This window comes from Pipra filicauda, unplaced genomic scaffold, assembly GCF_003945595.2.
Source record: "Pipra filicauda isolate LSUMZ 115617 unplaced genomic scaffold, ASM394559v2 scaffold379_size694699_pilon, whole genome shotgun sequence".
NCBI lineage: Eukaryota > Metazoa > Chordata > Aves > Passeriformes > Pipridae > Pipra > Pipra filicauda.
In genome coordinates this window covers 134,819-152,708 of record NW_024104508.1, presented here as the reverse complement: position 1 = coordinate 152,708, position 17,890 = coordinate 134,819, and the positions used below count along the sequence as shown (strand labels likewise).

The 17,890-nt window shown below is 41.9% G+C and overlaps 1 protein-coding gene across 4 annotated transcripts in view; it reads left to right on the top strand.

Annotated features, from left to right (window-relative positions):
• RARB (retinoic acid receptor beta) overlaps positions 1 to 17,890 on the top strand; it is a 325,063-nt gene that overhangs the window by 286,211 nt on the left and 20,962 nt on the right. For all 4 annotated transcript variants that reach the window (XM_039384807.1, XM_039384808.1, XM_027722018.2 and 1 more), the window contains one exon: positions 17,399 to 17,559. In XM_039384807.1, coding sequence (XP_039240741.1) covers positions 17,399 to 17,559 — 161 coding nt within the window. The remainder of the gene's footprint in view (positions 1 to 17,398; positions 17,560 to 17,890) is intronic.

The window sequence follows — 17,890 nt, the reverse complement described above, 5'->3', positions numbered from 1 at the left end:
TCTGCCCTGTGCTGTGCTGGGCAATGCTGCTGTAAGAGCAGATGGGAAATCTGGAGGTAGCCAGTCCCTACCCAATCCCTGCACTCCTAAGCACGATGCTGAGGCCACATTTGCTTGGTCATGCAGACATAACTGCTGAGACCCCAATCCCATGACCTCAAAGGCTTTGTTTCAGAGCTCCCATTCTTCCTTTATGCGCTCAGTTCACTGCTTCGTATTCCTCATTCGGATCATCTTCTTGTTAGGGATGCAGGGCATCTTTGATACATCTCTTTCTCCTAATTGCTGTTGTGCCATGCGGCTTGTGCTTTCTCTGCTGGCACCTTGTGGTTTCTCTGCCATCTTTTTTGCTCCCTGTGAATGCCTTTTTTTTTTTTTTCTTATTTTGGGATATTGAATCCAAAGGATGGAGAAATGTCAATGAGATAAGTATCAGTCTGGGAATGAGCAAATTGCCAGTGTCCTGGGCCTTGAAGCTAAACACGGCTTATTTGGTTGTCAGGCCAACCTGAAAATGTTATCTACAGTAGCCAAGGTTCATGAGAAATGCAGTAAATTGTTCCCAAGAGTTCTGGGAAGTCTGAACTGCAGCAACCCGAATGTGCCTGAAGGACTCATATCAGAGGAGATACATATTTGGTCCTTCCCTTTAGAAGAAACATATGTGAGAATGCATACGTCTTCCTGATGGTTTATATCTACAAACTTGCTTCTTTGTTTTCCTAGTGATCACTTTGCTGGAGATGGTCTTGCATAGGGTAGGTGCCTCTGCAGCAGGCAAAGAAACAAAGCTCATGCTGGCCTCTCTGCGGAGAGCAGCTCCTGTGCTGATGGTGTGGAAGATAGAAAGCAGAAGCTCAGAAATCAGTAAGATCTCAAAGACAGTTTGGAAGATCTCTACATAAGTAGATGAGGCTGTGGATTTCCCTCTGCTGCTGTCAGGTTCTTAGGACTTGCTTTCATCCGCTCTATGAATTGTTATAGCAGAGGGAGTTTTCCATTGCTGTGCCTGAGATAAGCCGGCTGACACGTTGCAGCTCCTCCTGCTGGGATGCTGGCCCTAGGACTGTGCTCTAAAAATAGCCTTGATTTGTTTTTAGTTTGACTTTGAATCACATGCTCATTTTAAAATACATTGGAACAGTTAATCTCCAGTTCTTCAGCGCTCATGTGGAAAGTGTAAAGGATTTTTTAAAGTAGATGGTGTACAAGCAGAAGAAATAACACTTTTTTTTATCCTAACATAAATAACACTCAGCTGGTAATTCTATAAAAGGGAAAGGAAAGATCATAAGGCATTGGGATTTCTAATTTCCTTGGGTCCAAGATGAACAGGAATGGTTTTGCCCAGTCTTACTTTACTCTAGTATTTGTTTGCATGCTTGCATGTTTTTGAAAGCTCTTAAATGTTTAAATCTAGGTCTCATGCAAAGTCTGTCACTCAGACAACAGCTCTGAAACTTGACTTCTACAAGTTGTAGCTTAAAGCCCTACAGGCTGTGCCTGTGGCTGATCGGCATTTAATGAGCTGTGGGATCATTTCTCAGTGCTGTGCATCCATAACCAGTTACTTGTTGTTGATATAAACAGATTTGGTAAGTAAATGTGAGGAAATTGTCTGACTTTGGAGAGATTTACCTGAATTTCAGCGTTAAAACTAAGTGGAATTCTTCCTTTCCCCTGGCAAAAAGTGCAACAGAAAGCAAACATGCTTTTAGTTGGATTACAGGCATGGTTAGTCATCTGACAGACAGTTTTAATGGAGTCAGGAAGACATGCTGGGGAAACATGCTGACCTACTTTTCTTTCTTTCTCTCTTTCTTTTTTCAAACTTCGAAGCAAGTGAAATGTTAATTTTAAAACTCCCAATAAAGTTAGACTTTGCTGAAGGAGCTCATTTGGCAATTTAATTTATTTATGCTTTTGCTTGGGGTATGATAGATCGTTTTGGTAACTGAATTTCATCAGGTTGTTTTTGTTTCTGGTAGGAAATTGGGTTACATCTGAGAAATCCATGTTCTTCCCCCTTTCCAGGACAGAGCAATCAGCTTCAAGTTAATGAATGATTTAAGTCCAATCCTCTGAGGGAGGACTTTATAAACCATTTAAAATGACAGACTAACAAAGAGTATTACAAATGTATAATTTTCAATGCATTATATTTTTAAACATTTCTTGTCTTTAAACTTGTGGGAAGAAGGATTACTGGCAGTTAGTGGTGTGCATTTTGCGCTTTGGATTGTTTTTTCCTGTGTTAAGTAGGTCGATGCTCCACCATAAATATTTTCTTGGAGGCAGAACTTGGTGTATTTAAACTTGGGAAACTCTTAACGGTAGAACTTGAGAGCCTGAAAAAAACCCTTAAATTAGATAGGAAAACTTAGCACTGAGGATGGATTAAGACATCACAAACAGAGATACTCAGTTGAATAACACTGGATGATAAGGGAAAGCATTTCAGAAATGCTGCAGACATCACCTCACTCTCTCCTTCAGCGGTGGGTACACTTGCAGTTTGTCAAATGGCTGGGGTGCCAGGTCTCTGGCAGAAGCCTGGGCTTTATTCCTGTAGCAGGTAGTTTTGGTGAAGACATCACTGCGCGGTTGAAGGAGCGGGAGAGGACATCACTCCTTGACACAGCGGTCGATCCAGAGACACTGTTTTCACCTGCTCTGTCTCCTCCTATTTCCATCATTAACAGATTTTCTGCTGTCAGTCAGCCCGGGTGCAGTGGGTGCTGCTGCAAATCCTTTGCTTCTTCTCATGTCTCCATGTTTTTATTTTAACTCCCAACTACCTGATTACGGTTTGTGTTATGGAAATAGTAACAGAATGTAAGAGAGGTAGAAAAAATGGGAATTGTTAGGAATTGCTGGACTTTATGGGGAGTAGTATTATATTTTAAAATCAAAATTATATTTCAAAGTTACGTGTTCTCTTACAAAGCATAATACTTTTATATATTGTGTACTTTCAGAGGATGTTCCAGTAGCAAAGATTTGAGTTTTTATTTTTTTAGGGTTTTAAAAATTAAGTGTAAGATGTTTATATTGGGTAATGCATGAGACTTTTTTCTATATCTCAAAAAAAGGCTGATATTGGCATTGCACGGGTTTTAGCCATTTGGTAACTCAGAGACATCAGTAGAGGAGGCATCAGCCCAGGAAGACAAATCAGCAGTAACTGAACATCCTTATGTGCTGAACTGCTGCACCGTGCGTGTTCAGCATCCCTCACTGCACCGTAGCTGTGTGAGCTGCTTCTTACACGCAAGAACTGTCTTTCCCCTGTTTTTCTTGCCATGACACTTCTTCTAGGTGACCCATGACATGGTTTGTTTTGCTTCTAGTGGAGACACAATGGGAAAAGCCACTCAAAAAAGTGTCACATCTGAAATTTCATAAAGGTGTGTTTTTTCCTGATCCAGAAAAGCTATTGATGCTGGAAGATGAAGCATCAGATTAGGGGAGCTTTTGTTGCTCTCTGTTGGGCAGGGAGCAGGCTAGGGCTCTTGTGTTTCAGGTTAGATGTCTCTTGCAGGTGTGGAAGTCCTAAGCTAGTGTGTATTTGGTCTCATAGTTAGTGTACTGTGCCACACAATCTGGTTATCCCTTTGAGTAGCTCAGGGATCAAACACATATGATCCAGATCCCTGGAACAAGTGACGTGGACAAGTGCTAGTTCATAAGAGTCTTTTGACAGCGCTTTTCTACGGGAAGGATGTTTGATTTTCCCCTTTTGGTAATTTGGAAGGGAAGCTCAATGCATATTTTTCTTTTTTTTCCCCCTCTTTGGATGCCTCTTCAGGTGAACAGTGCTATTAAGTCAGAACATCCAGAACACAATTTTAAATTGAAAAGGAGTGCAAATAATAATAATAAAAAAGATAAAAAGTAAAAGCAAGAGGATAGCTGTTATTAAGAAAAAGAAGCCCCTTTATGTTCAAACCTCTCTCATAACACAGGAAAAAGTACACAGGGGCAGAGGAGAATAAGCATAAATATTTTATTCCTTTAATTCTGCAGAAGGCTTAAATTCTGCCTGTCCTAAAGAGAGTCAAAGTTTTTTCTTGGCAACTTTTCCTCTTGTTTTCTAAGTCAGTTATAGCTACTTCACATGTTTATTAGGAACATTTTTCCTACTAGAATTAAAGCACTGTAAGCCATGAAAATACATAAAATTGTACAGACATATCAGCTGCCTCTTACAGGGTATGCAGTATTAAACCCCATGACTTTTGGGGTCTTCTTTCTTGCTGAGGGGATGAAATGGTGAGGTAACCCCATGGTAAAGGGGCCTTGCACTAATGGAGGAGGAATATTTAAAAATATTCCCTAGAAACTGAGGTGTGGGAAAAGCGAGGCAATTAAGAGGAATCACTAGATATCCTGTCTTAACAGTTTATTATATATATTTTTAATGAGTATTTAATCTCTAATACTGTGTGATGGATTAGAAAAGAGGGGGACTCAGGCCTCTTTCTGTACATACTTTTATGTTTCCCCTTCATTGAACATTTTCTCTGGGCAAATTGTTTAACTTGAGCTGGTTGGAGGTGTTCCAGCACAACAAGGCTCTGCAGAAAATAACACTGGGTTGAATCCCAAAATGCTGAGTTGTCCGCACTGTTGTGTTTTGCAAAATCTCAGGATGAGTTATGAGGGGGGCCGGGAAGGAGCCTTGTCTGTTCCTGTCCTCCACGATGTGCATCCCAGGCCCTGGGGGACTTGCCTGCGCTGTGTCTGCCATGCAGCCTGGGGCTCTGGGGCAGTCCTGCAGCTGGCTGGGCAGGTGGATGTTCGGCAGCTCTTTCAGGAACTGAATAAACCTCTGCTTTTGGAAATCTGAGTTTTCAGCCAGTGCATCCCATGACAGTTGTAGCTCTGGAATAATATTCTGAGGACCTTGTAGAAACCCTTCTGTTAGTGTGTCTTGCATCTTGCACTTACCAGTCTTGGAGAAGACCATCCTAGCTGCAAGGAGGCATCCAACCTGTGTATGATGAGTTCAGGGCCCAAACCCACACTGTTGAAGGACATGAAAGATTTGTCATTGGCACGAATGAGATAAGATGGGAGTAGGAACCACCAGTAATGCCAGTTAATCCTGTGCTCGGTAGTCATTTCTAATGCCAGCTAGGGACCACCACCCTCATTTAGTTAACGACCAGCTCTGTGTTGAATTCAGTCTCCTTGCCCAGCCCTTGGCTTCCCTTTCAGATGTCATCTCATGTCCAAGTTGCATCCTTTGTTTTCATGGAGAAGTCTGGGAAAACTAGGTCAGTTTATCCAAGTAGAAATTATTATTTTATTGAGTTAACTCTGTGTTGACCTGCTGCCTGTTTGGCTTCTCAAAATGAACTCCCTTGTGTGGACTAAGTCTTGCCCTGGAAGTTGGAGAGCCCTCAGTAATCACTTTGATTTCAAATCAACAATAAAAAGGCTGCTTTTTTTAGTATCTTGCTGTTTCCTGGAAAAAAGTGTCTGTCTGCTTTGCTCCTTGTATGATCACTACATCAGGCTGATCTGGTGTACTGTGAAAGTGCTTAATGTAAAAAGGTTATGTGCTGGCTTTACTGGGGATATTTAAAAGATCTTACGGAGAAATCAGGATTTGATGCTGCTTGACCCTGTCTGACAGAATTAAGCTCTTTAAGCCAGTCCTGTAGTTACTAGCATGCCTTCTTTTTAAAATAATCTGGTCCACTTACTCCTACTATTTTAGAATTACAGTCCCAGACAAGAAAGCAATTTTTTTTTCTTAAATAAAAGAATAGTTGGAATGTATTTTAGAAGAACTTCTTTGGCATTGTACATAAAAGATAAGATATATCAAAATAGACAGTCTGATAATTAGGTGCAGGCTTGTGGAGTGATTCATGTCATAACGTGAGTGCTGAAACAGCTGAGGTTGCTGCAGGTGTGTTAAGGGAATTCGACCCCGTAATGCTGTGATGCTTTTGCCTCTACATAAAGCAGGAGTACAGATGTCTGGAGAGCCTGCATTAATAGATGAGAAGCAGTATTTCTGCATGTGAGTTATGGATGGAGCAATGTTTATTAAAGGTACAAACAGCAGCCTTTGTCTCCCAGTCACCATTTGCTTCGAAGAGCAAAACCGGCTGCTGTCCCAGGCACAGAGATCCTGGCCGTGAGCTGGGGCGTCAGCTGCTGCAGGTTGAGCCTGGCTGGGGCTCAGTGCCGAGTAATGCCATGCATGGCAGAAAGGGATCCGAAGAAAAACCTGGGAGGGAAAGGCCTTTCAAGTGCCTCAGCTCGTGGGTGTAGTGCTTCAGGGTGGGCAGTGAGACTCTAAAGCTGAAAGTGAATAACATTGTTTACCTGTGGCAGCAGCCAGCTTCAGCAGGGCTTTTATGGGAATCCAATGATGTTGCCAGCCTGATGGTCCCTGAGCCTGCTGGCTGGCTCTGTGCGGCTTTCCTGAAATCCTGAGATGGAAAGAAAAAGAAGTCCCCTGACCTCACTCCTTGCTTTCTCCTTAAGTTCCAGTTTGTGAAAAAAGGACAATGTAATCCTAAGAAAAAGTACTCCACCCTAACAACGAATCTGCAAATTGTTTATTCCAGTTGCTCAGCTTTTGGGAAGGGAGAGGATGTAAACAACATGCTACAATGCCGTGAGACGCAATAGTGTTGTCTGAGCATGCTATTTTCCCGTTTGATTAAGTTTTTCTTGTAGTAATATGGCAAAACAGTTTAAAAAACAGGGACTGTTCTTTAAAAAATCCAACCCACCTGCAGTCCAAGGCCCCTGGCCGGTGCTGGCCCACCAGCTGTGTTGGACTATGCATCAGTGTGAGACATAAACAGGTAATTTTTTTTTGGCTGATCTTGCAGTGCTTTTAGGTCCACCTGATTAAGTGGTACAGTTCTTCCCTTCTCTTGCTGCTGGGCTGCCTCTCATGGTGGAGCAGGTCATTCGGCAGCAGCTTCAGGCAGTCAGGAGGGAAGCCCAAGCAGGGAGGTTGAGTGTGGTTGTGGGGCTCACGCTCTGTCCCCCCTGCCCTCCACTTTGGGGGCCAATCCTGGCACCTTGAGAGATGGAAATAACCTCCCAATCTCAATTCTGTTTTATTTTGTTTTATTAGTAGGAGTATCAGCAAGCCTTTGCCCTTAGGAAGGAATGTGTGTGAGTTCATAATGGCATGTTTTGCACATTTGCTTCAGAGGAATAGGTAAATAGTAGCTGAGCTATTTCTTTGCTTTTATTGTCCCTGGCCTAGTGGGAGGCCAGGGCTGCAAGCTGTAGTGCAGGCTAACGCCGCGATTCAAGACTGCAGCTCCCTTTCTTAAAACATGCCGGGAACAACTGTTCCTCCGCCTTCATGAGCTCAATTTACGGTTGCGGGAGGCAATGTGTTCTTTGTGCTTGATGAAGTACACCGCGCACGCAAGCCTCTTCAGACGTGTTGTCAGTTGGCAGCTCTCTCGCTAGATGCACCTTTACACAATTGCACAAGGCACCAGGAGGTACAAATGTGAAATTTAGCCTTGGGGGCAAAACAAAGAAATGAAACTTAGGTATGAATGCGGTGTTATCCATCTGCGGATACCGATATTAGACCTGATCTCCCACTACGCTACTGTAGTTCTGCGCTAATAGGACTCCGCTGCGATCGGTGGAGTAGCACCACTACAAGACAAAAACAGCAGTGGGGATAAGTTGGGGCTGTTATTTTTAATTCTGGTAAGTAATGTAGGAGTGAATCCTCTTTGGGGAAAGCTAGACTGTGTTCACTGCATGAAACCACCCATAATAAAATGGAGAAATGCAGTGACACGCTGTCTTGGTATTGTTACTGAACTTCTGCTCTTCCTTCTGCAGAGCCATTGCCCTGGGTCCTAAATGTCCATGTGCAAGCAAAGGGAAGGGGTCTTCCAGCTCGTGTCCTTTTTTATTTTTTTTGTAGCCTTTCCATTTGCTGTCCCATAAAGTCAGTTTTATCATACGTGATCGGAATTTGTCCTGTAGCTGAGACTCAGTCATTATGTTGAATGAATGCGCTTATTATGGAAAGCTGTTTAGTTGAAGGAGTCTGTTAATGGTGTTGTCAGGAAAGAGCTTGCAATTTGTCATGGTGGGTAGCTTTCCAGTTAAGTAAAACACAAGTCATGTTCTTTTCTTCTGTGTGTGTTAGGAGGAGAAATAAAATAGCTGCAGCAGGTTGAAGTGTAAAGTGCTGCAGTCGGGCCAGGCAGTGGGCAGGAATAGGGTGCAGTGTCTGGTCTTAGCTTGCAGCCATGCACTTCTCTGGCCATCAGTGGTCCTGGATAATGCCCAACAAATTGAATTGAGGACTTTGGATAACCCCAGCATCTCCCAGTTGTGAGGCATTGTACTACCATAACTGTCTCCTAAGAGAAATTCATGTAATATGTGTAGATGAGTAGACTGATTTACCTTTTGGTGACCTGTAGAGAAAGGTCAGGTTCAGGATATTTTTACCTGTAATCAGTTATCCATAAAGAATTAGTATACCAGGCTTCAAGATTGTAGCTCAAAAGGGCAGTTGCTTTGAGAAGGTAGCTCGAAAGGGCACTTGAACAGCTGAAATCAGATGAGACAGATTTAATGGCCTCTTAGTGATTCCTGACTGAAAGTTCAGAGTTTGAAATTTAGGGATTTTTTTCTTTACCTGGCCTATGGTAAAAGAAACTCACTATGGCTTAATAGAAATTTATTTTCAGGCTGAGTATTTAGAAATGTTTTTCAGCTGCTGTGTATACATTTGGTCACTTCAGCTGTAAGGAAGAGAAAGAATAATCACATTGCACTTATGGTCTTGTATATTTTTAGCTAACGTGTTAAGACACTGCAATTCCAGAAAAGCTGTCCTCTGGTTCCCCGGAGTATTTCTCTTTAACCAGCTGCATGCAGAATTTTATCTAGACTGCCACAGAAGTTACTAGTAAATCCACTTGGATCTTGGCAGCCAAAACAGTAGATAGTAAGCACAATGCTTTGTTTCCCTGAGGGTTTGAGTTTCATGGGGATTCTGCTGCAGGCTGGCATTTCATGGTGGGTTACCCACAGAAGCCCTGTAAGTTTGGGAAACCTCCCTAGATGGAGTGATTGATTCCCAAAGCTCCTTCCCATTCCAGCACTGAGTAGGGAAGGGGAGGATGCTATTACTCTGCAAATCTGTTGCAAGTGGCATGGTAGATCTTAATAAAAATTGCAGGTTTTTCGTTGAGAATAAGGAAGTGACTGATTTCATGCAGAATACTGAGAGAGATGGGGCAGGACAGGAACTAGGGGGGAATGACAGATGAGTAGGTTAATTCAACAGCAGCACAAGATGCACAGGGACATTGCAAGACCTGCCTGTGGAGATGCTCCATCTCGCATATGGGAATTTCTGACTATATTAAGTAACTTGAGGTGTTGCTTATGTGAAATACAGATAGAAATCTATCAGTGAGTAAATTTTATCTGAGTCAGTGAGTATGGCTAGGCTATTTCCATTGCAGATATGTTGGTGGGTCTTCATGGGGATATTAGTTATTTATTCTGCCTGCAATTGTTAATGCTAACAACCTTCAATAGCTCTTTAAACATCAGCTGCTAAGAGTGTGTGGATTATCCTGTTTCACGCTGCCAATTAGTTGATGATATTAAAGCACTTTGAAAATGGAAATCACAGGGCAAATGCTATTTAAACAGTTTATCATTAAAGGTATAATCGCATCTCTCCACCTGCTTTGGTTGCAGTATGTAGAGAGATGGTAAGGGATACCAAGGAGTCTGCTTTCATTTCATTTCATGGTATAGATGCTGTGCCCTATACATCCTGGCTCTGACTCAGCTGCTCCTTGTGCTCTCCCCTCTGCCTGCCCACACTTACATACTGCAAAACACATTTTCTTCTGTTTTTGTTCCACTTGTTTGCTATATTTCTGTTTTTGCAACTTCTTCATTTCTCATTTGTTCTTAGAACCTGTTTGGGGAGGTTTCCATTCGTATTTCTGAAGTCCTGATTTTTATTCTTTGGGCACTTATTACTGTGTTTGGCATATTCTTCAGAACTTGAACCAGTCCTGAAATACTGTAGTCAATATAAAGGTCGGCATTAGTGGTATATTTATACACTTGGAAACAGGTTAAGGGTTTTCGGTGTTTGGGTTTTTTTTTTTGTCCTGTCCTGCAACATTCAAGCCAAATCTGCCCGTAGAAACATTTGTTTTCCTTTAGCAGTGTTTTTGGGTCTTGGATTGGCAGTTCTAGATATCTCAAGTACGCTAGCTGCTCTTTTTGGCTTCTGGATGTCTTAATAATAAAAAAAAAGAAAGTGAAACAATATAATTAATAATTTAAAATAAATAGATAAAAGAATACCAAAGGCATACCTTTCAGCTATTTTCAAGGGGTATTTTTCTCAACCTGTTGTTGGGCATTAGCTTTCCAGTTTTGGTCCTAAGTCTGATTTCAGTTGGTATTATTTTTCTTCAAGGGGCTAGAAACTCCTTTTTTTGCTCATTCCCTTTACTAATATTTCAGGAATGTGACAATAGCAGGTGCCAAATTTCATGTCAAAAATAAAATTTTCAGTCTGATGGGAATCCTTGAAACCACAGATCAAGTTTCAGGCCAGTTAAATAAAGCTGTAGAGCATCCATTTGTATCATTCATTCATATAATGAAACCCGTTCTTATAACTCAGTTCTTGATATATTAACCCCGCAGTTATCCTCATACATAAATGGGAGATGTGTTGCTTTCGTCAGTTATAATAGGATATAACCATATAAATCCCCTGTGCATGAATGGAAAAATAGAGGCCCTTAGGCTATAGGTATCAAAGGTCTCCCCTATACTTACAATAGCCTAATAAGGTTATTTTGAAGGCATAGGTAATTACTCACAGCCTCCCTATAGCCAGTGATTCATTGTTCACTTCTGAAACATTTCTAAATGAATTATGTTTTAAACAAGCAAATTCTTGGCCTTCTCTTTTATGGGGGGAAAGAAGAGAACTGGAGGGACACAGAATTCTACCATTTTCTGTGTTAAATAAAGTACACTGCTTGCTAGTTGAAAGGTCCCTGGTATTTGAAGCAATTTAAATACACTGCCATGCTTCTTGCTGCTTTGATTCCATGAACGCCTATTTCTGAATTTCACATTTTGATGAAAATATTATTGTTGTCATTAATTTGATATTTAGAAAAGACTGTGGATCCAAGAGCTCAGTGCAATGAATAAAACAGTTGGAGTTAACTGTCCCTGGGGATAGAATCAATCACTGTTGTAGAAGAGGGTGACATTTAAAAAAGAAACTCAGAAGAAAATGTCATGCTTAAAAAATTAGATTTAAACACAGTAGCTCCTGATTGATTTTTATTGCACTCAGATGGGTACACTGATTGATTATCAGCCTTACAAATGTTTAGTACCTTTCTCACTTCTCTAATAATCAGAATAATCTAATTTTCAATGTCATTTAAGTTACCGTATTCAAGGTTATAATAGATCATATTTCTAATAAAACATAGCAATTATGTAATGAATAATACAAAGCTGCAAGGCAGAGTTCAGATTCACCTTCCTCAAAAAAAAAAAAATACCACCAGTGGCTGGAAGGGCCAGTGTACGTGAAGGCAGCTGACAGGACGATGTCCTCTGGATTTGTGGTGTGTTCCCCTGTGGTTGAACTGAGGTTCCTGGCGCATGGGCCGGGGCGGGTTTGCCATAGCTGAATGTTATTTCTCAATAGGAAACCCGGGGGGGGCTTCAATTCTGTAATATATGTGCTCGCTCTGTGCCTGGGGAAAAATGATAGCGTGCCAGGTGCTTATGAAATGTCTTCCATGATTGTTTCTCTGTGCTCCCTGTTAATTTTGATATGTGTCTGTAGAGAGATAGTATCTCACTTAATTTGAGATGTTTTCTTGTGGCAAATGTTACCCAACAGCTGACATGGTTGATTTCTCTAAATCAGCTACAAAATATGCAGGTTTCAATGTGTTTTGGGTTTGTAAGCCCCTTGTGCAACTGTGTACTTGCTATTGGCTTTGTCCATTAGAAATGAGAGGTTTGCGTTTGAAATGTGCTTTGCCTTCAATCGTTCTCCACATGTGAAAGCCCAGTTTTGGCATGGGAATTTGTTTTAAAATAGTTTCCTGGGTTTTTTTAATACTGAGCTGTTTTGCCTAAAAGAAAACATTATTTCATCTGGAAATCACGACATAGGAAAATCAGTCTATTTATAACTACCTGGTGTTCTGCATATTTTAATATGTTTGGCTTGCGATTGCACTGCTGTTAACGTGTAGACGGGAGTCTCAGTGTTCTGATTTGATGGCTGTCGGTTTGTCAAGCATTCTTGTGTGGCTTTCAAGGTGGTTATTTTGTTCCTTAACTTACACTGTAGATGGGAAAATCAACCTCCTCGAATTTTCCCATTTCTATACCTGCTTCCATTAACTCCTGGGCTTGGGAGCTGCCTGGGATGCCCAGCTGTGTGCTGGCTTTGACCATGGGGTCAGAGAGCCTCGTTCAGCAGCAGAGCAGTATCAGGATTGCTAAGTCTCCCTTGTTTTGAGGTTTTCCAAGGTAACTGTTGGGAAAGATATCCTTATGGACTGCCATTCAGTACCGCTAGCACAGTTGATTGAAGAGTAATGCATGGTGTATGTGGGGCATTGATCCTGATGGAGCAAACTTGGCATTGACAATAGGTAAGCGTTATGCATATTTGACTGAAATTGTCCACAGCTGCTAACTTGTGCAGAATTAGAAATTTTTTAGCAGCTACTTCTGGAATTGGAGAAGCCAGAGTGCGAAGGAGCCTTGCAAGGCTTGTGGGTTTCCACCTTAGCAAACAGCTTGGTGCTCCTGGAATCCCCAGCTGCAGTGCTGAGCTTTGCCGCTTTGCCGCCTGTGGCACCATTTGCCTGCCAAGGCTGCCTGGTGTTCGGTAAGGGACAGATGGGCTTCCCAGGGGCAGGAGGGCAGGCGGGAGAGAAGCCTCTGCCCAGAAGGGAGAACTGGCAGGTCTGCAGCGTTCCTGCCTCAGTTCACCTCCCATTTCTCTTCTCGTGGGGGTTTGCAAACAAAAGGAGTCTTTCTGCAAACCTACCTTGCGCCCAGCGCTGTGCAATTACTGACTTGCTCTGTGTGCTTTATGGTGCTTTTGAGGTTTGTTAGCTTAACAAGTAACTTCTAAAATATTTGGGGACAAGAGAAGTGTGGTTTTACAGGAATGTGAACTAACTGGAAGCACTAGTGGTTGTTGCTACAGGAACAAAACCAGTTAACTAGTACACAGAGCTCTTCAAAGGTCATGGAGATCTCAGAGAGGCAAAACTGCAGTGATAGCATTTCAAGTAATGAATTTATAGCTGATTAATCATTATAATATATGAAAGGTTCTGTCTGTCTATCTTCTGGGCATCTTGGGAAACACAGGGTATGCAAGTAATTGGAAAAATTGCATTGCAAGCAGCAGTTCTTCTCCCTTGGAAATGTTTGTGCCACCTTTGAGAAAGGAATGTACAAACACTGGCTATTCCATGATTTTACTTGATTATCTAGAAACTGTCTAAACCTCTTGAGCTGGATCCCAGACCTTCTTAGGCCAAGCAGTAGCTAAGTTTGGTGGACCTGAGGGGCTTGCGTTTAAGACTGGCCAATTCCCTGCATTATGACATGCTTGAAATGATCCTGCTCAAGCAGGAGAATTGCTACGTGGTTACTAAATGAGAGCACCAGGGTCCTCAGAGGGAAGACATTTTTGTCTTTCCTATACTTAGTTTCATCTACAGCAGACTCTGCTTTCCTTGAAAAACAGGTGCATCCTTCCTGCAACTTTTGTTTTGAAGCCCATCACTTCAAGCAGAAGAGGGAAAGTGTATCTGAGGCTAAGGAAAACATGGCAAACCTGGGCTGAGGAGAACAGATTGAATGGGACAAGAGATGATGTTCTGCCTCTCTACCATCAGGTTGGGGGTTGGACATTTGAAGGTAGAGGCTGGTCCTTAAACCTAAGGCAGCCAAAAGTGCCTTCTCCGGCCTGCGAACCCTGCTGCTGCTGCCTGGAGGTTTCTGGGTGTGGAAGTGCAAGTCCTAGCATGTGTGTTGAGGGGACAGGGAAGCTGTCACAGGAAGATGGATCGGAGCAGACGTGCTCAGGTGTGGGTATGTGTTGCTCAGCCGTCCAAGCAGTGTTGAGACCTGGCTTCCTAAAGTATCAAGATACATCTTTTTTCATTCTCTTTCCCCACACCACCACTTTATTTGTTTGTGTAAGGTTTTTTTAACTTCCAGAATTTCTGTCAGGGCAAGAGAGCTTACATACTGTCCCCTGTTGGGGGCTCCTAAATAATGCAGCCATCAAGTCAGAATTTAGTGCACAAGTAATGAAATTCATAACCTGAGTTTTCTACGGTAGCATTAACTGTGACACAGATTCATCACTGGCGTATCATCATTAAAAGGCAGTGGAATTTCATCAGGGATTGATGTGATCATATGCATGTAAAGATCAAGATACAAAAAGGTGTGACTTATGTAACATAAGCATAAGCTGTAATCCAAAATCCTTCCCACATGCAGTGTGACAGTTCCTGTTCCCAGAGCAGTGATGGTTTTTAAATTTACAGGGTAAATGTGTGTGTGTGTGTTTATGTGTTTTTATTTAACTCTTTTAAACATAGTGTTGTCTTAATCTTTTTCTGAGTTGAATTGTACTTGTAGCTAAATCTGCTTAATAGTTCAGTGTTATCAAAATTCTTTATATTTTTGGAACCTGGGTGCACCTTATTACATTTTCTTACGGGGAATATAGAAACACTACTATGTCTAATGCAGTCTTAGTGAATAAAGCAAGAAGATAAATGTTATTCAGAGTTTATAATTATTATTATTATTATTAAAAGCTATCAGAATCGTATGAGAAAGTTAATGATGAGCAAAACCTGTTCTTAGTGTTCAGGATGTGTTACTTCTCCCCTTCCTACCCTTTAATGATTTGCATCCAAAAAGAAAGAGGGTGGAACTGGGCCAATTTGCTGATGAGGGTTGACCAGCAGAGTTCCCCTCTGTTGGCCTTTGGAGGGGACGGGACTTCAGGTACAGCTGCAGGTACAGAGGGAGCAGTGCTAGCGTAGCACAGGAGCATGGCATGGTTCCTGCCAGAGTTATCTCCTAGGCTGTGGGAGCTCTTGGCACCTGCTTCAAAGCCTGGCCTAAATAATGCGTTGATCTTCCACGAGGAGTTCAAAGCTGTTGAGGGAAGTAGCTGCTGGGGCCACCTGTTTGGCAAATTTGTCAATCAGATTGTACAGCTATAAGTTAATGGGGCTTTATGACAAAGGCTTATTGCTCTTTGCAGTTGTGTAGGAGTTTACAGAATTTTCCAAGGAGCTCTTTTATCTCCCAAGTACAGCAGTGATGAGGATTTGCTTCTGAAGTGCAGTGGCAGTTTGCAGCACTTGAGATGTACCTGTCGGTCCCGGATGTTTTTACAATGCAAAATACCATACTTGTTCTCTAATCTGGGATCCAGCAAACAAATCAGGGCACTGGCTTTTAGAGAATATTTGTAAAAGGAAGCAGGGGAGATCCAGTCTAGTCCTCTAAACCTGACTACACTGCTAGCATTGAACTTTCACAAGAAGGTGCCTTTTCAATCCACCGTTCCTGGTCTCCTTTGGATCTGTGTTCTCTGAACACCAAAATTCCTGGTGTTCAGGGTTAGGCTTTAATCCAATGGGGTGCTCAACATCCAAGCCCTGATCCAGCCAAGCACATGACTGACTTCAGTGCAGGTTTGTCACACAGTTAAAGTCAAGATTATCCCTAAAATATGTGAATGATCTGGGTCAGAGGTCTCTCAGTTGCAAAGTCAAACCTTTAGTGAGAAAAACAGAGCTGTAGATTGCATGGAGTATGTGCCTAATGGCCTCATGAAGGAGAAAAAATATTCATCCCATCTAATCCTTGTTTTCTATTACATACAATATGTTATTTCTGTAGATGCCCCTGACTCTGATGCTTTCCCAGCCCACTATTTTGTCTGCTCCTTCTGATGATTTGTGGTTTGCTCTGTTGCATGTAGGAAGCAACCACAGAAGATGTGGAGATGGGCCTGGGGAACCCACAGGGGAAAAGAGCTGGCATGGAGATGGCTTTGTGCTTCCCTCCCTACTGCACAGATAGATGCACTTTCTGGGGCAGGACAGTACAAATAAGAATCAGCAGATCTTTGACCATCCAAAAATCCCTGACTATCCTCACGTGTGCCAAAACCCACCAGCCACACCCTCTGAGTTTAGGGCCTTGTTATAAATATCATGAGGTTTTGAACACTAATAATGTTAGGACTGGTTTTATTTATCCAGTAACATTTAGTCTTCAGGGTGTTTAATATTGACATGGGGTCTCTGGGGAGAGGGATTGATTTTGCTTGGCTTTGTTGTAAAGCCTTATGCATCTGGTTACACTTAAGATGTTAGCTCTAGCTAACAACAAGTCTCTTGATAAAATTCACAATTACTGGCAATACTGTGGACATAGGCTTATCTCCTGGGCACATTTTGTAAAATTAAGCTATTTTCATTAAAAGAACAAAGAGTGGTATGGTGATGGAGCAGCTGTCATATTTTATTACAAAACACAAATATGTGGGAAATCAATTACAGCACGAGTGCTGCACGATGCATATTTCCAGTAATCCCCCACGGCCGGGGGAAGGTAGAAGGCTGATCTGAGTGCAGAAGCAGATGGCAAGCAACTTTAGATAGCTTCACTGCCATTTTTACTCTTTCAAGTGTTTGTGCTTCTCCTTTGATCTTCAGAGCTTGAGTTTAACATGTTTCATCTTCTTTCATTTACTGTTTTCACATTTAACTTTCCTTTTAAGTAACTTTTGCTTGGTGGAGCTTGTATTAGTATGGGGGTTTGTTGTCTTCCATACTGAGATATTTAAGAAGAAAGACAGTTGCGGTCTTTTTTTAGTGTTGTTCACATCCAGTGAAATACCAAATGCATCACTACAGAGAACTTCACTGTTCACCATGCACAGCTGTAGTGATACAGTGAAAAAAATCCCACCTCGCAAAGTTACTGAGACACATTATATATTAAGTTGCAGTAGACTTCCTTGAAAGTTAGGTACTGTGGGAGTGTGATGGTACCTCCAAAAGAAACACTGGTGCAAGTTTGGTTTCATCATTACCTGTTACATTTAATTGTTAAATTATTCTTAAATAACTAAGCTTGCATTACTGCTCTCTCTGCATATAACATTTTTCTCTTCACTTAAAATAATTCACGTCTAATATAAAAGCATCTTGCAGTGTTTTGAAATAGAGCAGCAAAAGCAGCGTGGGTCGATCTGAATAACCCTATGTGATCTGTATCTCTGCTTTTTCTACAGCTGTCAGAAATGATAGAAACAAAAAGAAGAAGGAACCTTCAAAGCAGGAGTCCACAGAAAACTATGAAATGACAGCAGAGTTGGATGATCTCACTGAGAAGATCCGGAAAGCTCACCAGGAAACCTTCCCCTCACTCTGCCAGCTGGGAAAATACACTACAGTGAGTATGGTTTGAGTCACATACATTCTGAATATGCCTGGAATTGATGTGAGTTTTGGAGGCTTCAGGCATTCTAAATAGATGCAGTAGTAGATGCACTCCTTGCACCTCCTTAGTCATGAAAAAACACAGGTATGTGTACAAACGCATGCTGGGGAAGAGAAATTGCACTTAACTGTAAGCTTTACTTAGCGCTATCATGAGAGACTGACTGAAGGATTAATCCAGCCAAATGACGAGCTCGGAGTCCATGAGTCAGTTACATTCCATTATTCATTAGAAATTTGTTGGCTTCCAAAGACGTGATCTCTGCTTGTGCGTCAGCAGATTA